The sequence below is a fragment of the Pezoporus flaviventris genome, unplaced genomic scaffold (assembly GCF_033815535.1).
Source record: "Pezoporus flaviventris isolate CSIRO_AGI_PZ_B2104156 unplaced genomic scaffold, CSIRO_AGI_Pfla_v1 ptg000097l, whole genome shotgun sequence".
Classification (NCBI taxonomy): domain Eukaryota; kingdom Metazoa; phylum Chordata; class Aves; order Psittaciformes; family Psittacidae; genus Pezoporus; species Pezoporus flaviventris.
The window spans coordinates 4,991,701-5,011,722 of NW_026892645.1; the positions used below are offsets into that span (position 1 = coordinate 4,991,701).

Sequence of the window (20,022 nt, forward strand, 5' to 3'; positions counted from 1 at the left end):
AGGCGCTGGCACAGGGTGCCCAGAGAAGCCGTGGCTGCCCCATCCCCGGCAGCGCTCCAGGGCTGCGCTCGCACACGCACAGAGCCGTGCCCATGCCCGCACCGTGCCCGCGGGGCTGCAGACCGCAGCTTCCCCATCCCCGTGGCCGCGGGGCTGACGCCGAGCGCACCCCGCGCCCGTAGCCCCGCCCCTCCCTCAGTCACCACGCCCCCCCCGGCGGTGCCCCGCCCGGACTACAAATCCCATGATGCCCCGCGGCACCCCCACAGCCCCGCCATGGCGTCCGCCGGCGGCCCCGATCCGGACCGGCCGCGGCCCAGGCCCTTCCTCATCGGCGTCAGCGGCGGCACTGCCAGCGGCAAGGTGAGAGCCGGCGGCCGGCCCGCCGGGACCGGCTGCAGGGCCCCTGGGAGGGAGGGAGGGGGTCCCGCGGGCCGGCCCCGCCTCACCCCGCTGTGCTCAGTCCACAGTGTGCGAGAAGATCATGGAGCTGCTGGGGCAGAAGGAGGTGGACCAGCGGCAGCGCAAGGTGCTCATCCTGAGCCAGGACAGCTTCTACAAGGTGCTGACGGCCGAGCAGCAGGCCAAGGCGCTCAAGGGCCAGTACAACTTCGACCACCCGGGTGAGCCGAGCCCCCCCGGGGCGGTGCTGGGTGCGCTGGAAGCGCTGCTTCCCCCGAGCCCCGCTGTCTGTGCCCCTGCTGCCGGCTGCTGTTGTAACGCGGGGCGCGATGCTGGGGAGCAGGCGCTGTCTCCTCATTCCCGGCTCCTGACAGCATCCAGTAACACCCAAATCCTGTCCGGGTACTTCTTGTCCTTATAAACAACTGCTCCCCTTGCTCAGGGTGGCGTTACGGATTGCAAACAGGACCACGGTCTGCCCTGGTGCCTGCTATAGGCTCGCCTGGGTGGATAATGGAAAGCGTGAAAGATGCCTGAGGTTTTCTAAATTACTCTTAGCCTCCAGGTTAAAAGCGTCGCACACCCACCGTTGTGTGTAAATCACGCCATTACCAAGCGGTTTGGGGAAATTACACAGTGAATTAGCAGCTTTGCTTCTGGGCTCTTCATTTCACTGTGTTGTAGTTGCTCATCAACAGCAAGTTCTGGCTTCCTTATCTCTCTAACCGAGTGCAGTGGTTATCACTTGGGCAGGGAGCATTAGGAAGGAATAAGCTGTAAGTTCTTCTTTTCCTGGTGGATCACTGGACAGAGTTTTTCCTTCAGGTCCAGACAACCTGAGCAGAACATTTGATGCAGCAGCATCTGCGGTTGTTCCTCTTTACACCTTCCTCTTGCAGATGCTTTTGACAACGACTTGATGCACACAACCCTGAAAAACATTGTTGAGGGCAAAACAGTTGAGGTGCCAACGTACGACTTCGTGACGCATTCGAGGTAGGTTTGGGGGTTGTGAGGGGGTGGTGGTTGTGAGGGTGAAGTCAGCCATGGTGTAAAGCCCGATGGCAGCCTGCACGGGGTGTTTCTCCCTGCAGGCAGGCAGAGACAACAGTGGTCTATCCCGCCGACGTGGTGCTCTTTGAGGGGATCCTGGTTTTCTACAATCAGGACATTCGGGACATGTTTCACCTCCGGCTCTTTGTTGACACAGATTCTGATGTCCGGCTGTCCCGCAGAGGTAACGCGCTGCCAGCACAAGCAGCAGTACCCTATGTGCCATATCCATTGTGGTGAGACTGATGGTTTTACCTTTCCACCCCAGTTCTGCGCGATATGAAACGTGGGAGGGACCTGGAGCAGATCCTCACTCAGTACACCACCTTTGTCAAGCCTGCCTTTGAGGAGTTCTGCTTACCGGTACTGAGTGCTTCACTTCTTTGATGCGTGGGGGTTCTGGGGAGAGAAGGAACAGGGTCAGTTGGGGATGAGCTGCGCTGTACGTGCAGCAGTGGTGGCTTTTGGTGTTCATACTTCACCAGTCTCACACTCTCCCCTCTTCCTCATCTGTTTGACCATTACATGCTGCTTGGTTAAGGAGCTGAAGTGGTTGGTCCATTCTGCTTGCACAGCACCACAGGAATCCCAGGAGGCAGTTTTAGCACATGGGTCCCTCTGACTGAAACACTCCCACTCTGCATTCATTCTTTAGTCTTGCAGAAAGAAAGAGGAACTTGGTTTCCTGCAGGCTCTCTCTCAACAGGGAACACTGGTGAATACCTGGGGCAGACCCTTATAGCATCTGCTTGCTATGCCATATAATGTGGGGCCAGTTTAAGTGCTCACATAATCAAATTAATTTGTAACAAAGCGTTTTGAGAACAAAATCCTGTTTGTGAATTAAATAAGATGGAAAAGGCAGCTCTTGATGGAAATCTCAGGCAGCTCTTGCTCTGGATCAGAGTAATTCTGGGACTGTAAAAGCACTCATTAGGAATGCTGAGTTTGCCAGCCTGTTTAAGAGTGCTGGTGGAGATCAATAAAATGTCATCAGAGGCAGGAAAGAATTTCACATGCATGTTGCATACCTGGGTGCTTGGTAGAGATTTAGCAGTGCCTTGTGAAATGCTGATGAGAACCAGCAAACGGACCTTGGCCTCAAAGCAGATGACCTGTCTGAAGGCAGCATATTCTTCAGGCGTGTACAAGCAAGTACTCCAGGCTTGAGCTGCTGCTTCTCCCTGCTGCTTCACTGCAGAGGGACAGTAAGAACAATCCCTGATCTTAAATCCAGAATGACTTCTCAGTTCATTCAGGTGTTTACCATGACCAAGAGCATAACCTTGCAGTCCCAGAGCATGGAACCCTCCCCCCCCATCTTTGCCCCCAGCTTTCTGATGTTGGGTAGCAGCTTCTTCCTAGACTAAACCTGACTTTTTCCCATTAAAAGTCTCTGTTTGTGTTTTGCAGACAAAGAAGTATGCAGATGTGATCATCCCCCGAGGAGTTGACAACATGGGTAAAAGGGAGTTGGGTTCTCTGATTTCTCTGGGGAGCCCACCTTTGGGGTTGGGAGGAGAGCTGCTTTGTTTGCAGTCTTCTAAGGAAAGGTGTTTTGCTGGAGGGCTGTAGGGGAGGGAGCTGCCTGAGCCCCTCTGCTGAGGGTTGGAAAAACCAATGTGCTATCAGATGCAGAGCAGGACACCAGTATTAAAACTGGTCTTGCAGTTGGTGGTTTCTATTGAGGTCTGACTTGCTGTAGAGGGCTGACAGTGTTTTATTTAAGGGCTTGCTAAAACTTGAGTTGAACAGGGCTGGATGCTCCACATTTTCTAGATAGCTCAAGCCAAGAAAGCCTACGTGTGCTGTTTCCCATTCCTTCTGCAGTTGCCATAAACCTCATAGTGCAGCACATTCAAGACATCCTCAATGGAGACATCTGCAAGTGGCAGCGAGGGGCGGTGAACGGACACGGTCGGACCTACAAGCGCCCATTCCCAGAGCAAACAGAGAGCAGCAGTGTACTCGCGGCTGGGAAGCGCTCCCACCTGGAATCCAGCAGCCGTCCACACTAACCCCTCAGTGTCTGAAGGGTTTGCCAGACCAATGATGAAGACAACTTTTGGAAAGGACTTCAACAGAATGGTTGGTGAAGTGCCCTATAAATCATCCTGGCAGTGGCGGGGATACTGGTGTGAAAGGCCTTGCAGAGGGGAAAGGAAAGGGTTGGCCTGCAGCCTCTCTCCCCTCCAAAACCCCTCTCCCTTTTCTCCCTGCCATGCCTGGATCACTGATGTTACTTGATGACGTGGTTGGAGGCAGTGCCATTGCCTTTTGTGAGTTTTCAAAATGAGATTTAATACTGAAGGCTCCCCTGAAAATTAAGTGCTACTGGTGGTTAGCAAGAGACCCCATTTCCCTAATGATCTTCCTTAGAGGAAAATTATCTGCCTGGTTTTCTCAAAAGAAGAAGCAGCCTCTTGGCCAAGACTAGTTCACACCCTGTTCATTTTTAACAAGCAGGTGCAGGCCTTCACTTCTCCACCTTGTTGGGCACCTTGGGTTGTGGCATTGCTTTCCTGCTGGCCAGCTTCCCTTTTACCCCGTGGGGATGGAAGGATAGATCTATAGAGGAATCTCTCCCCTGAGATAAGAGATGAAACAGGGACTGTCTGGGACAAATGGGAACTTGTAGTTCATCAAGTGGTCAGGACCAAGCTGGGTGATTCTGGTTCCTAATTTATTCCTTTCTAAGCTCCCAAACTTTGCTACACTGTATGATTATTTTTTGTACCCAAATAGTTGTCTTTCTTTACCACAGTTACTGAATGCGTGAGCTCCAACTGGATTGAGTTGCTCATGGAAACAGAGACCTGACCTTGTCAGTATTAGTGTCTTTTAGGGCGTTTGTGTACTGCTGGTTGCAGATTCTGCTGGGTGGAATCCATCAGCTTCTGGAGCTGGGTAGTAAGGGGGGGAAAGCAATTGCAGGAGCCTCCTTCTGACAGCACAAAGAGCTGTCTGGACATGCTTCTACCCTCCAGCAGGGTCAAAGCCTTTCCCTTGCACTCAGTTTAAACTCAAGAATGTCTGGTTTGCTAAATAGAGCAGACAAGAGGCTGGAAGTAAACAGTGACATCCCAGTTCCTGTTGTTTACCCCAGATAAGTGACCCTGCAGCAATATGGAATCAAGCACAAGCTGGGCCTTTGAAAGTGTCCTTGTGATACCCTTCTTGAGTCTCGACTTACGGTGTCATTTTAAGGAGGAGTAAAGGGGGAGGGAGATTATTGAGAGGACCTTTTTCATATTGGCTAGTTTTCTAAACCCAGGGGCTGTCTGTGTTGGATGGGGGTGTGTGACTTGGGCTGATGAGCAGATGAACAGTGATGAGAAATGACCATTTTATATAAAAGGTATCTGTGCTCCTTGCACTACAGCAGCACAAAGGTACAGAAAGGGACACTTCTGGAGATGCTTCTTAAACTCAGCAGTTCTCTTTCCCCTTAAGCCAGAATTGTTCGTGTTAGTTCTGTAATGGCTGAAGCTTTGGAGGAAAATAAATGAAGCAAAGTGCAGTCTGCACTTTCATCCCTTACAGTCTTTTCAACACTGGAAATCAGCAAAGGTCTGTTGTCTTGTTTGTGATCCCCACAGCTCAGAGGTACACTTTTGTAATGCTGAGGAGAAAGCTCTTCTCCTAACTGCTGCTGGGTGCTGTTTAGCTCAGGGTGACAGACTCTAGAGTATGAGCTACTGTACTGAAGCATTAGCTATCAGGGCTGACTGAAGTAGGAGCAAAACAGTCACTAAAACCTACTCTGAATGACTGTGGTGTTTGATCATACCTTCCTCTGGAGGCGGGGGGAGCTCAAAGCAGCCTTGAATAGCGTTTGTTAGAGCAGTGAGGAATGCTATAAAGAGCACCCTGGTCAGGCTAGGAGTGCTGTTCTTGGTCAGCTCTGAGCTCTACTGTCAGATCCTGCTGTTGCAGCCACATGAAGAGAATGAATCGGATGTGGTGTAGGTACTATAACCCTTTTTGAATACCTGTACAGAGCTATTACAGTGTCCCCACTGAGCAATCCCAGTCCTTCACGTGCACACCCTACTCTAAATTCCTCTGCTGGTGCAGGCCAGGGCATGGGCTGAGTTAAAATGGGTTTACCCTGAGCTCATGTACAAGTTAGAGCAGGTTTCCTTGTCAGCATGATCAGTTCTACCTTGAGTTCCTCTTCCTATGAGACTGAGGTGTAAACATGCAGCCCAGTAACTATGATCCTGCCATTGATAGTAGTGGGCCACAGGCTTCATGTCAATGCCACAAGGCCAAACGATTCTTCTGGTTTTGGCTGACTTCCTGGCCTGCCTGAAGCTTTGTTTTAGCTTGTTTAGCTGTAACAGCAATTTTTGTAATGTCTGTTTTATTTTTGCTTAGCTTCATAAAAAATCATGGTTATGCCAAATGATTATACATAGATAATAGTACCAAGTCATTACTCTCTGCAGAATGAACTATTTATAAACTTGGCTTAGTGCTGTAATGTAATGAAATAGGGATGATAGCAGAGCATTGGAAGTGGGGGCAAAGAATGCATTGTTGAGGAATACCGTCATGGGATGATGCTGGAGGCTGCAGGGCCAACTACTGAAGGTTAAAAACATGTAAGCTTTAGAGCTGGAAAACCCTGGTTTTTAGGAATAAAAAGAAAACAAAGGAAAGTATCTGATATGTTGGAGAGTAGAAGCCATTTATAGTAACTAGTAACATGGAACTGCAGAGCAAGGTGCTAGGAAACATGTAAAATAGCCTTAAGTGCAATGTACTGCAAGAAGGAAGGAATCATCACCATTGTTCTCCCAGGATAAGAAGAAGAAACCCTTGCAGCGCACTCTTCCCTGCAAAGTAGCTGGGATGCTGTTGACTGAATTCAGCAACCCTGAGGAGCAGTGGAAGGGTGAATGTAATGGGGGCAGAAACTGGGAATTGTGCTCATAACAACTGTATTACTGTTGAGACTTTTCTGTAACAATGTTCTTTTATTTTCTTTTCCTGTAATAATTAGAGCTGGACTACTGTCAATTATTTGATCAGTCTGTTAAGATTTCAGTTATACTGACAATAAATTCTTGGCTTTGCATAAAAGGTGTTTCTTTTTGCCTGTAATGAGATGGTAATTGTCACTGTTTTCGGATCAGGATGTTCCAGCTGTCTTTCCAGCGCAAGTCCTTCAGTTCAGTAACAGACAGGGAGGGCTCCCCGTAGGTCACAGGGCTGAATGTGCAATAGACAAAGTAAACTGAAGAGAACCAGGCTACGATCAATGCAGTGAACATGCTCTTGAGAAGCACAGATCTGGCATGAGAGAGGGGGGGAAAAAAGCAGTTACACCAAGGCTGGTCAAACACTTCATCCTAAAGGAAGATTTCATATGGCCTGTCTTCTGCAAATGCAGTATGGCCACTGCTGGAAAAAAGTCCTGCTTTCCCTGCAGCAGCCTGCCAAAGTGCCAGCCTGGGAGAAGAGAACAGTGTCTCTTCTCTTGTCCACCTATCCATTAAAACTAAATACCTGCAGAGATGATCACTGATGTGCTGTAACACAATGGGAATCAGGAGAATCTGGAATGTGAGGGCAGGCAGGTAGTGGTACAGGAAAAGTGTTTTCTCCATCCCAAAGAAAGGCAAGTAATTCACAGCCCAGCCTCCAACACAGATCCCCCCAGCTGATACCCAGAGCTGCCACGCATCTGTAGGATAGAGGAGATATCTCAAAGCACAGTCCATGGAAACATAAAGCCTCTAAGAAGTTGCCTGTTGTCATAGTTTGTTGTTTCCCTCCCACTCTCTATCATTTGTGCTAATACAACCTTTAACTTAACCACATTCAGCTGAGGGAAATGATTATGTTTTGTCACACAAGATTATAAGCCCCCATCAAGACAGATTAGTACCCACATGGAGCAGCTTCACAGCACGACAACAAAACATGCTGTCGGAAAGATGAACATTAAACTGCATGGCCATACAGAGGAGATGGTACCTCAGCAGCAACAAACACATCTAGAATAAACCCCTTCCCACACAGCCAGTATCTATCTATTTTAAATCATCATGAAAGGGCCCAGCAGAATCCAAAGCAAAGGCCTGGATGTTTCTTACATCCAGGGAATGACTCAAATACTGTGATGCCTGCTATATTGTCTTACGAGGTGATGGTCATCATGTGACAACCATAATCAGCCTCTTCATAGGCTATGCTAGCTGTCTCTGTATTCCTAGGAAAGAGTGCTGGGATAGCCAAGCATATGGCTGTAAATGGTTTTGGGGGCCATTAAGGGGGTAGTAGAACAAGCAACAACCCTCCCTCCCCGCCCAACCTTGACACACACATACACAATGGAATCAGACCTTCAGGAATGTCGTAGATCTTTCTCCTGCGTCGTATCAAGTACCACAGGGACAGACACATGTAGACCAGAGCAGCAACATTTGCTGAAGCCCAGGTGACAACATTCCCAAGGAGGTGGATCTGGGCCTGAAGGATAGAAGCCAGAAGTAGGAACATTCTGCAGTTCTTTTAGGTAACTTTAAATATTACCTGCATCTATTTGCTAAATTAAATGTCAGGATGTGCATGGCTAGGACCTGCTCTTTCCTGGAACAAAGCTGGCTGATAAACTTCACTGCTTTCAGACTCTTTTGTAATGTAAGGCATTTAAAAGATGCAATTGGAAATGAACTCATCTCCTAAATGGAATCAATAATGGAAACTATTAAACTGCAGTTTTCCTTTACCAAAAACAAGACAACATGATTTAATTAAAAGCAACTACTGTCAAAGCTGGCTCTCATGCCAAAACCAACCCCAACCCTCAGGGAAAATATATTCTTAATACAGGACAAGTTAATCCTGGCACAACTCCTTGGCTGGAACTGCAGCCCTGCTCCCACTCACACTCCCAGAGCTCACACCTGAACTGAACAGGCTGATTTCTTCACCAGGCTCTTATTTATTCATTTACTTCTGCCTCTCATACTTACACTAGAAGTTGGGTGGAGCCAGTAGGCAATATTGGTGTCCATTGTGATCCAGTCAAGAGCAGAGGAACTGTACTTATGCTCTGTTTCTTCATTTTTTAATGTCAGTATTTTCCACTAGGAAAAAAAGCAAACAGAAGGGTTTTAGAATTGCAACAATGAGTGGGATAGCAGGCATGGGTAAACAGCTCCAAATGTAAGATACTAAGTTCCTTACCTGGGAGTGGGATTTCGCATATCTCATACTGGATACTAACCAATACAGGGGGTTTATTTTGTTTTTATATAATACACTTCTACAGTGTTAGTAAGGGCATCAACACAACTGACTGCATATATAGCACATTACAGTTCAGTTTCAGACAGCTTCTGGGTGCCCAACTGCCCTTCCTCCCCCTTCTTTTTTTTACACAATCACTTGGGTATTCGTTACTGAATAGCATAAATCTCTAATGCCCTTCTAAGTGCAGTCTGAAATATTTTTTTCCAGTGAGGAAGCCAAACTACTCTATCAGCATGGAATAAACAATGAACCCTCAGGCTCAGAGCCTGCAGAAATGCTCAGGTTCCTGCCCTGCAGCAGAAGGCAAGATGAAGGGAATAACAAAGCCCTCACCTGCAATTCCGTGAACTTTGCCATGAAGCTGAGGTTTTTACTTATGTCCATCTGTGTGGGAGAGTGGAGTTCCACCTCCCTCTCTTTTTGCTCTAGGCCTGGAAGAAAATAGCATAGTTCAGAAATAACCACTAACAGACAGAAAGCTGTAAAGGGGAGCAAGTACATAGGATATATCCCTGGCTCCTCACACTCCCTGCAGCCTGCCTCCAATACATAGTCCAAACACAGGAGACCTCTAAGGGGATCTTGCCACCATGATAGAGCCAGAGCTCTATCACACGATGCCACCTTCCCATCAACATGAAGCATCCCCCACTCACAGAGATCTGCTTCAAGAACATGGCTCAAACATACTTTTCCCATATCTGTGCTCTTCCACATTCCACACCATGCTCTGGTGGTAGCCTTTGGATAGCTTCTCGCCAACCACCTCCAGCTGCCGGTATCCCCACTCAGGTAAAGATGCTCCACTGAGCTGAAAGTGAAAGAAGACTGTAAATTTATAGCCCTGCCAAACACACTGAGGAAGTTTATTGTTTCCTTTTATTCACTTGTTTGTTTTAGTGGTTTGGGCATTTTAGAGCAGACAGATGAGATTACAAGAACTGCATGGAGCAGACAAACACAAATCCACTTGCCTTTAACACTGCAGAGGTGTTCACGTGAACAAGCCTCACTTCTGACAGAATTGTCTTCCACACGTCTGTGTCAGACTCCCGATTTACAATTTCCTACAACAGGAAGATGGCTTTTGGTTGTCATGTTGTATCAGCTACTTCTGCTGCAACACGATGAGCTCCTCCCTTCCCTTTGACCACTCACCACTCTCCAGAGGTTCTGTGCTGGCATGGAGATGTTATAATCAATATAGCAGGAAACTTCTTGGGAGTGGGGGCTAAGAGGGGCAGCAACATCATGCCTAGAGGACAAGCAAAGCATGATCCTCCAACACCATTTCCCAAATTCATATAGAAAGCAAACTCATAAAGGTATTGAACTGGTTTAGACCAGACTCAGTAATAAAGCAAAAAGTAACACATTTATACAGATTGCACTGTTTTCTCTGAAGGAGAACCCTCCCCACTACCAAGAGTTGCCAGGAATAGGCCCAGAGGAAGCCAATATAGATGCTTGCTATGCCAGGCTGAAAAACAAGCACTGATTGTGGCAAACAGAGATGCTGTTCACTGAGGTTTCCAGTAATGAACAAATTAAGTTTGGAAGGGACTTGGTAAAAACCCAAACTCAGAACCCAACCCCCTTCCTAATCTGGTATTCAAGTATAGGCAGGAAGCAGTCAGAAGGCAAATTCATACTGCAGTCTTTACAAAACAGGCAAGAAGCCATGGCAATTAGCCACAGCACACCGGATCCTCCAAAACATCTTCCTCACTTCCAGAGCACATCCCTCACACAAGAGGCTCCTCCATCAAAGTGAGTGGAGTTGACTTTGGGTTGACAGTCACACAAAATACTAAATATCTGCACCTGCCTGGAGTAGAGGCAGTGAAGGTGCAGGGATGAAGACTCACCAAGGGGCCTGTGTATTCAGGAATCTGCAGAACCACCATGAAATGTGAACATGGCTGAAACCACCACTACTCCCTCTAAGTCTATTAGTAGGGCAGACCAGAAGCAGCTGGCAGCCACTGAACAGTTTGTGATTGGTATCAAATCTCACTGCCAAGTTAACTGCAAAAAATAAATAAGCATACAGCATCCTTTCTCTGGGTTATAGGGATGGCTTATGCAGCTAACCCTCCTATAGATAATGTGTGTGTATATATATATATAAAAAATGCATATACAATCCACCAATAACAGGCAGTTTATATATACCTGAATGCAAGGGTGTTTCAAGCCCTGAACAGTTAATCTGAGAGACAAGCAGCAGAATTAGCCAGCAGACTCAGCAGAGGGTGAGGGAAGGACTTACGTGTTGAGGTACCGAGTTGTGATGCCGTGGACCAGCTGCACGATGTGCCCGTGCCTGACGGGACGGGGTGGGTTACTCACCACCAGCTGCTGCCTGTGTGGAGTGACACCCAAGAGGAAGTGGTTACATTCTTCCTTAGATATAAGGCAACCTTGTCATGAACAAACTGTTAGGTCAAGAAGCTGCAGGCAGGGACAGACGTTTGGGCAGTAAGATGAGAATTTAAAGCGATCTACAGATGGAACCAAAGCTCATCAAGGCAAAGGTGAGTTAAGGGCAGAATGCTTCAGGATCAGTAATGGGATACCAACACCCCAGCCATTAGGTCAGTGGTCTGAATATGGGTCAGTCAGAAGCAAGTTCAGATTATTCACTCTAAGCAGCTGTTTGGTGGCTTCTGTGAAATAAGTGCTTCGGTGAGGTCTGACAGGTTTGTGCTACAACTGATGTCACTTTTGGCAGAACTGTAAAAGAGATTAATGGCTATCTCCACCATGAAGACCAAACTCTCTGTTTGCTTCTGGGGAGGTCTAAAGCTTCCTTTGGCAAGTGGGAATGCTAACTGCTGCCTGTATTTTACTGCATTCTATCCTACAGAAGGAATCCACATCCTCCAGGGCTCGTAAGAGTCTTGAGTTTGAAGAATTTTAAGATGTACTGTGTTTCTGTAGTTTTGGTTTTGGTAGAGTTCCTGCTTGAAAGGCTTGCACTACGGACAAACTTTCCCAGTGTGGGTATGATTTATAATAGCTCACAGTCCTTCTGATAGGACTCTTTATACAGTTCCCAGAGCAACATAAAAAAACATCAAAAGCAACTTTTTGATCAGTATGAAATGATATCACACAAGGGCTTTTATTGGCAGAGTCCTGCTCTTCACTGACAGTTCTAACGGCAAAACACTTCAGCACAAACCAGGCCTCTTAGGCACAGGCATCCACTTGGAATCCCTCCCAACATGGCAGATTCTACAGCTCATCCCACACTTTAAATACAAAGAAATACTCATTCCGCAAAAGTGATTTCTACTCTCTTCTGAGACTCATTCAAGTTTAATAAAACTCATCAAGGCACTCTAATGTCTGGCTCACACACTTCAAAAGGCAGAACTTCCCTTTCATGCAAAGCACCTGAAGAGCTCCCACCGGTCTTGTGAGTCTTTAAAGTTCCCCTTGTGCAAAGCACAGCCCATGCTCTGGCAGAAGCAGTTCAGACAGAATTTCAGAGTCCTCGATAATGCTTTTAGCATACTGAGGAGGAGTGTGCAAAGAGCCTCACTTACCAACTCTGACGCTCAAATCACTTCTTTAGGAGTACACATGGCCTCATAGAATAGTTATGTCCAACCCAAGCTATGCCCTCATTAGGTTTTGGAAGCATAGAGAAGCTATGCTGACAGCAGACTGGCATTTAAATCTCTTGCATACTCACATTCCAGGATCTTTGACGATCCACCAGTTGTTCACATCCTTGAAGGGATAGCAGGTCACCTGCTGTTGATGGGAACTACCTCGGCCATTCTCATACCTGTACAGAAAGTTAAAACACCCCACAGATGTGTTATGGAACATTTCTGTGCTCATGAGAGTCACAGCAATACAAAACAGCACCAGATCACTGGCTCCACTCCTACAGAGCACAGAGAATCTGTGCATCTGCAGTGCGCTCTGAAGGATTAATGAAGAGATTGCTAGGACCCAAACTGAGACAGTTGGACTGGCATAACTTTCACCCTAATACAGACCCAACCTGATTCCTCACCTGATGGGATAGGTATTTGTGTGAGAATGGAGCCAACACTGCATGGGCTTGCCCAACACGTTCCGCAGAGTAATCTGAGAGCCATAGGCCACCTCTAAGGGCTGACCCTGAGTGATTCGAGCCAGCCCACCCTGAGAAGTATAATGACAGGGTAAGTGGAAAGAAGAAACAACCCAGAGGCTGTTTAAATTCTATAGAGAGTCACTTGTCACTTCAACATAGCAGTATCTTAGCACAATGCTTTCTCATTTGGCTGTATCTATAAAAAATCAAGTCTTGCAGGACCATACTCAGCAGACAGCAAATACACTCATGCCTGGAAGTCTACATAGTCTTAGGAAATATCCCTAAAGCCATGCTGTTCTAAAAGACAGGCTAAGCACTCTACTACAGAAAATCATATTATCATCCTGTAGTATACATCATCACTCAAGAGTTCAGTACTGTATCTACTGCTGTGGAGTTTCCTACAGGAGAGGACAAATCTTTAGCAGAAGAGTTAATATACTGTTTGTGGTTCACTCTGAAAAAGCTTTTCATCTGTTATTAGGATTTCAGTCATTATTGCTTCATCTACAGCAGCAAAGTAGTTAAATGACATAAAAAGAACAAATACACAGGTCAAAGGAACAAGACTGCACACCTTCTAATAGTGAACATAAGACAGATTTCCCCTCTTGTCCCCTAATGCATGAGTTTCATGATCACATTTTCTTTACCTCCAAGCTGGCTTGGAAAGCACTTGTCATAATCTGGTCGTGAGGCCCAGAGCGATACAGCAAAGTCAAGTGAACATAGAAGAAGGACACATACATTGCCACTGGGATGATGATGAGGGCCAGTCCCCTAGCTAGAAAATGGCACATCAAGGAAACCTAGAACAACACAGAGAACTCACTGGTTTCATGCTCCATATATGAAAAATGTTAAAATACCAGTGCACTTGGTGTGTTTAAGCTCCCCCAACCACCCTTACTCAGCTATAACTTCATGGACAGCTTGATAACTTCCACCAAGGATCTGAACTGGAGCTAGGAGGAGGCACGTGAAACAGCACTGATGCTGAGGCACAGATCGCCAAGACATGGGTAAGAGCAGAAAAGCCAGTCACACACACGTTTTTCTTACACTTCACTCCATCTTCCCCAGCAACTGAGCTGGGAAACCGTTCTATGACAAGAGGGTTTGCAGACTATGGCAAGGAATGTCAGTACAAAACCCAGCGACACATAGCACTGTTTTCTGGGGGTTTGCAAGGCTCCTGGCTGGCTCCTGGCCTGAAAAGATACCCATAATATATTCTGCATATTGCACTACCTACATTTGACAAGTTCTGGTCTCCTATCACATGCCAGAAGTGGAGTCCTGCAATGGTCAACAGCAGTATATAGGTAAAGAGGCCCATGTATTTCACTCTGACAAGAAAGTGCATAGAAAAAGAACACAGTTAATAATTACCTAATGTAAAACATAAGCATTCAAACTTTCTCTTGAGCAAGATGCATTAAGGTCCAAGGACTTAGATCCATGACAAGTTTCATACAACATAAATAAGCCTCAAGGCTTTGACAGCAGAAAATATAATTTGTTTGCCAATTACATTAAATAACCACAGTGACAGAGAACCTTCTTGATGACAAGGTAGCAAATCACAAAGCACACAGCCCCTAAATCCAGACTTACTGCAGCTTGAAGCAACTAGGAGGGAGAGGTGAAATGCAGATGATGATTTATAACACAAAACCATCTCTGAGAAATATGTTTTCTTTTTCCCAGGACAGTACCCTCTAATGGCTGGTATTGCCCACTGTGAATTGATGAACTGACATCCTCACTAGAGAAACAAGCTAACTAATTGAAAAGTCATGGAGATGTCTGCCCAGAATGGCAGCAAGAATCAGTCTTCAAAATCTAAAGGCCCACTGATACCTTTGATGGCAGGCAGGACAGTCAGCTTCCTAACAAAAAGTATATGTCATCACTTACCCAACTGCACAAGAACAAGCTACTCCAGTCAACAGGAGCCAAAACCACCAGCTTCCAGAGAAGGAACTTAAATAAAAGGACAAGAAAAGGATGTTATGGTGAGACCTGGTCACCTTCTTAGGATCCTTAGAATTCAGGTAATTTAACTTGAAAACAACCTTGCAGGACTCCACTATTCTTTATTCTACTCCTTATTCTCATTCTGAACCTCCCATGCCACCAGTTCTCAGCCCTGACCTACAGTGTGTTCTTAAATGTATTTCTCTGTATCCTAAGAAGCAGAACTGAACACTACCTGCCTTCTGATACTGGAGATAAAAGAGATGTACTACATCACTTGCTGGGCTTAGTTTAAAGATAATTTTCCTTTACTGAAGATTACTTTATCCTCTGCAAGGATCAGAGAACATGTGAAGTTACAAGAAGAGAGACAAGGATCTCTACACTCAGTGCCTGTAAACAGTAACAAAGGAGCATTCATTGACCTGTTATCATCAGTGTTTCTGTGAACAGAAGGAAACCTTCTAATGAAAAGCTGTGTGGTCAAAGGAGTACACTCAAGGGAGTTCTTTTGATTGTAAAACACAAAAACCAACCTTGCTACTACTTAAAAAAATCCTTGACATCACTCAGAAGAGAAAGCTTCTGGGGCAGCCATATGACAGGTCAAAACACAGGATTCTACAGACAGATGAAGTGAGCTGCAGAATGGTGAAGTGACTTAAGGAAAAACCCACACAGGCTGTACAGAAAAAGATCACAAGAATATCCAAAAGGATGGGAGGCAATCCAGCTTTACCTATGCTTTTGCAAATTGTAGAACTTCAGATAGGCCAAAACTGCAAGTAGGATAAAAAAAATCAATATTGATTCCAGGAGCATGAACCTTGACTGAGTAATCAAAGAGTTCTCTGTTGGAAAAGAGAAACAGACACAAAATTAGAGAAATTTATCTATAGGCAAGTGATACCTCAGACAATCACATCATTACCCAAGAGAAGAACCTGTTCCTTTAAGGACAGATAATTCATTTGCAATTTTACTGGCTGTAATAGGGAGGTGTTGGGTTTAAAGGGACAAAAACCTCCCAGCAGGAGCAAAGTACATAGCCATAACTGTCTCCAAGGACAAAGAGGTGAGCAAGTCATAAAGTCTGGCAGGAGGCAAATGAAGGTACTGTGCTTGCCTACAAAGGCAAAGAAAATCAATGCTGGGAAATCCAGAGAGGTGGTTCTCAAGGCAAAGAGAGTTCAAGCAGTGACCCCAGCAGGCCACGTGTATGATGACAAATCTTAAAGAAAGGGAGCTGCAAGGAGCTGCTTTGTGTGGGATTCCCTGAGCCAGAATCAAAGCAGCCAGTAGGTCGGAGAGGTTTCTCTTATCAGACTGTTAAAGGGCTGTTGAGAGGCTCTTTCCCTTTCAGGCAGCTGCCAGCAGATCCTCAAGAGAAAAAAACCAAGCAACTGAGTTACACACACCAGAACAACGTCAAACCATGGTGCTAAGGACACAGACTGGTTTGCTGCAGTTTGATGATGAAGAAATTTGATGAACTCTGACTCTAAGTAGGGCTGTCCTGTATGTTATAACTCATCCTGCAAAACTCAGAGAGAGTACAAGTCTCCTTGGATGCAAGAAATGTGGTGTGTTTTTTTTTTTGTGAGGCTGTGCTCACTTCACTTAATAATGAATTTTATAAAGCTTCAGCCTCAAACAGCAGCCTGCTGCAAAGCTGTAATGATCGAAGGAACCAGCAGAAAGTGATACAGGCCAGGGCTGAAAGTGGGCTCTGACGTGTTAACAGCATTCTGTGGGGAGATGATGCCGTTTAGGCACCCTAAAAATTCACAAGGGGAAAAGGGACCCTTCTCCCCCGTATGAAGAATGAGGTCCAGGGGAATAACCTTACCTAAGAGAATCAGAAGAGCAGCTCCGAGTGCAGCACAGTGGGAGAACTGCAGTTCTACCAGAATCTGGTACGCTAAAGGCACACAGAGAGCACCAGCTAGGGCTGGCAGGAGTCGCAAGGACCAAACGGGAACGTTCATGCTGTATTCTGAGGGAGGAGACAACAGTGATGCACCAATTTGGAAACTTAATTGCAGAGAAGACAGATCAGTGCAGAACTCCTTATGACTACAGCAGTTATTGAATCTAACTCCTACCCTTACTAATTTATTGTCTGTCTTGTACTGCTTAAACTGTTTTAAAAGATCTGTGATACGGAATCGTAGTACCTTAAACTTCTGTTAGAGACCTGCAGAAGTCTTATTTTAGAGGAGAAGTGAAGGTGTCAGATAAGGCATTGTTTCCACTAGTCAAAAGGAAATCTGTCAACTGCTGAAATACTGCTTATTTTTGCAGAAGAATGAGACAGTTACAATCAGCTCTTACCAGCTCCAATCCTGTTCCATAAGAAGTTGCCATCAAATCCTCCCAAGTAACCTACAACATAAGCAACAATTCAGAACTTCCAGCCTCAAATAAAGCATAACAACCAGTGCTAAATAGGGAACCATTTCCCATACACATAGCTTTTCCATGCATGAAAGCCCTCTTTCCCCAAAAGGTCCTCTTTTGTACTGTCATTCCTATAGTAGTGCTTGATAATGTGCAGAGGCACAAAGAATACAAATGGGGAACAGCAGCTTCTCAGTGACAATGTTAAATGTACATTTAATCTCTCCTTCCCATACACTTTCATGTTGTGCACATCACAGCTTCAGAAAGGAACTCAGAAAATCTGCTTGTTGCCTACTATTTCTAGTCATTAGCAGTTCTCATTTACCTTTCTCTTCCTGCAAAGCACTGGGTAACACAGCTCCATCACCTCCCCACTACTCATGCAACAGCCCCCTAATCATACTAAATAAGGGAAATCCTAATTCTTTCTACACCAGAATCTCTCATCTGCCTTGTGCTTTTCCCCAGTAATAGGATCTGACAACCCATTTCTAATGAGCACTTCTTTCTTCCACAGTAAGAGGCAACAGCCACTTCTCAATTTCAGGAGAGCCCTACCTCCCAAGGCTAGCAGCATATGGCCAAAAGGTGGGCCACTGTCATCCACAAAAAAGATCCTCTTCATGTAGAGCGAAACAAACTGGCCATAATAAACTTCATCAAAACTGCAACACAAGAGGCAGAAATGTATCAAATCTAACTGGAAGTATCCCGGAGGCTACAGGGATACTAAGAAAGAAAATACTGATTTGTTGGCAGCAAGCTAAGAAGTGCAGCAGCTTTGCCCCTTTACCTTCCCCTCCGGAGTTTCTATGAGGGAAGCACAATCATTGTATTTACAAAGGCTGACATCAGGCAAGCTCTGCTCTTCCGCTCCTGCAATCTTACTCACAAATGTTTAAAAAACAAATGTCTGTGTCATTCAAGTAGAAAATAAACTATTCTACTCACACTACAGCCCGTGGGTAGGAAAGCCCCCAGAGTCGGCTTATTAATCCCACCAGAGTCAACACCATGATGTTCATATTTATCGCCACAGTAACGACAACCGGCTCCTTCAGAAATCCCAACATCCTGTCAAAGGTCTGTCCAAGCCTCCAGGAGTAAACAGAGAAGAGCAGCAGTCACCCTTTTGCTCAAAGCTTGCTGAAGATGATACAACAGAAAGCATCCACCACTACTTTCTGCTTCTAGCAACTCATGGTAGCTGATCTTCCCAAGTTCTCTCACTTTCCACATTTATGTTTTCTGCTGTACCTACAGGAGTTAAAATGAAAAATGAAGATTTTACCAGCCCTACATGTATATCACACTTCTGCATGTGTTATGGTGTCATAAATTCTAAGCTAGAAACTTTGCTTATTCTTACACTGGCTCTGCAGAAACAGAAGAGCTTAACTCAAGCCTATATTCCGCTCTGCGCAAAGCAAACCACCCAGCCCAAAATCTGATGCTAGTGATAGGCAAACCACGTGCTGAGGCACCAGGCTGCTCAGGCAGCTTTAAAAACAAACAAGAAAGGTTATTTCCTTGCAAACATGGTTTATTTCTGGAGTTGATGAGGCAGGGGCAGAACCCACAAACATCCTCTGTGTTAAAAGGCCGCTCCTGGAGCACAGGGGTAGGTGCTGTAGGGCTCTAGCGCAGCCTAGGGGGGAGCACTGCAGAAAGCAGGATTGAACTCTACTCCTGCACACAGAACTGCTAAAAGCTAGCTCGGAAAATAAGGAATCAGTGCTGTATCTCCTCACCTCAACACAGCTGAAAGTTACCAGAATAAATCCATCTGCATGCCTTTGATCTGAGGAGAACAAAGCAAGCTGCCGGCACATCACCACCTTGAAGCACGGTGCCACCGTCCTTTATCGCTACCTACGAGACACAAGTGCTGTGTGGAACAGTTTTTAAGAAGCCCCTCGCAAAGCCGTGCCCTCCACCCGCCCTGGGGACGCCACAGCACTGTCCCAAGGGCTGGTCACCCACTGCCTGTGCTCCGCCATCGCCTTGCAGGCCCTGGGACCTGAAGGACCCCCTGGTGGAGAGGATCCTGCTTCTCCCTGCAGTACGGGCAGCCCTCCAGCCCCGGGGCAGGAGCGCAAGACAAGCCCCCCATAGCTCCTCAGAAACCATTACCCCTCTGCCGGCTTTGCATCCCTTTCATGAGCCTTACGAGGTGATGATAGGGCCACTAACCCCCACCAGACCTTGTATCCCCTTTTGGGCTCTATGGGGGGCAGCAGGACCACTTCACACCCAGGCCTCACCCTTGAGGTTTAGAGGGTGCGCAGGACCCACAGCCACCCTACATCCAGCCCTGTAACCCCCTCGCTGGCTTCGCGAGGCGGCTCAGGACGCCTAACCCACAATAAGCCTCCACTCTCCCCTCAGGAAGCAGCCCCCGGGCACCGTCCCCCACCTTGAGCCTCAGGACGGGGGTCAGCAGCGCCACTAACCTCGCCATGAGGCCTCCCCACCGCCCCTTGAGCCTTACGGAGGTGAGGGGGCCGCGGCACCGCCGGTCCCCGTGCCCCGGGGGAGGCGGCGGGCCCGGGACCCCGGCCCTGAGGAGACAGCGAGGGGCTCCCCTCCTCTCCCCTCAAGCCTCCGGATGTGACATCAGACGCACGCAGCGCCGTAAGGGCGGGAAAGGGAGGAGCATCCACTGTTGCTATGGCGACGGCCGTGTGGGATGAGGCCGCGGCTTGCCCGCCATGGCGGCGGTGGGGAGCGAGCTGCAAGCTCCCCTCAGTGCAGACCTCCACTCAAACAGAGTAAAGTAATTAAAATAAAAGCACACACACACAAGTAATTTACCGAAA

General features: G+C 46.8%; 2 protein-coding genes across 2 annotated transcripts; one reads left to right on the plus strand and one right to left on the minus strand.

Moving 5' to 3' along the window:
* Window positions 1-235: 235 nt before the first annotated feature.
* On the plus strand, window positions 236-6,543 carry UCK1 (uridine-cytidine kinase 1). The gene is made up of 7 exons (XM_061476816.1): window positions 236-363; window positions 464-623; window positions 1,302-1,398; window positions 1,497-1,639; window positions 1,724-1,818; window positions 2,869-2,917; window positions 3,286-6,543. Exons 1-7 carry the CDS (start codon window positions 277-279, stop codon window positions 3,471-3,473), a joined length of 819 nt encoding a protein of 272 aa, XP_061332800.1. The 5' UTR covers window positions 236-276; the 3' UTR covers window positions 3,474-6,543.
* On the minus strand, window positions 6,411-18,327 carry POMT1 (protein O-mannosyltransferase 1). Its single transcript, XM_061476818.1, has 19 exons — window positions 18,155-18,327; window positions 17,762-17,868; window positions 17,135-17,185; window positions 16,650-16,796; window positions 15,540-15,651; window positions 14,741-14,806; window positions 14,076-14,169; window positions 13,474-13,629; window positions 12,755-12,885; window positions 12,425-12,520; window positions 10,994-11,086; window positions 9,880-9,976; window positions 9,696-9,788; window positions 9,412-9,532; window positions 9,055-9,152; window positions 8,442-8,555; window positions 7,809-7,935; window positions 6,970-7,147; window positions 6,411-6,753 (listed from the first exon to the last, which is right to left on the minus strand). Exons 1-19 carry the CDS (start codon window positions 18,274-18,276, stop codon window positions 6,579-6,581), a joined length of 2,178 nt encoding a protein of 725 aa, XP_061332802.1. The 5' UTR covers window positions 18,277-18,327; the 3' UTR covers window positions 6,411-6,578.
* Between the last annotated feature and the right edge of the window lie 1,695 nt (window positions 18,328-20,022).

Bases quoted from the DNA above. Each gene is read 5' to 3' on its own strand.
- POMT1 (XM_061476818.1), bottom strand. From the start codon at position 18,276: ATGTTGGGATTTCTGAAGGAGCCGGTTGTCGTTACTGTGGCGATAAAT. The intron at 14,807-15,539 runs GTAAAGCTGGAT...CTTTTATTTAAG, and splicing joins TACAATTTGCAAAAGCATAG to TTCCTTCTCTGGAAGCTGGT. The intron at 9,789-9,879 runs GTGAGTGGTCAA...TTCCTGTTGTAG, and splicing joins CACAGAACCTCTGGAGAGTG to GAAATTGTAAATCGGGAGTC.
- UCK1 (XM_061476816.1), top strand. From the start codon at position 277: ATGGCGTCCGCCGGCGGCCCCGATCCGGACCGGCCGCGGCCCAGGCCC. The intron at 364-463 runs GTGAGAGCCGGC...CGCTGTGCTCAG, and splicing joins GCGGCACTGCCAGCGGCAAG to TCCACAGTGTGCGAGAAGAT. The intron at 624-1,301 runs GTGAGCCGAGCC...TTCCTCTTGCAG, and splicing joins GTACAACTTCGACCACCCGG to ATGCTTTTGACAACGACTTG.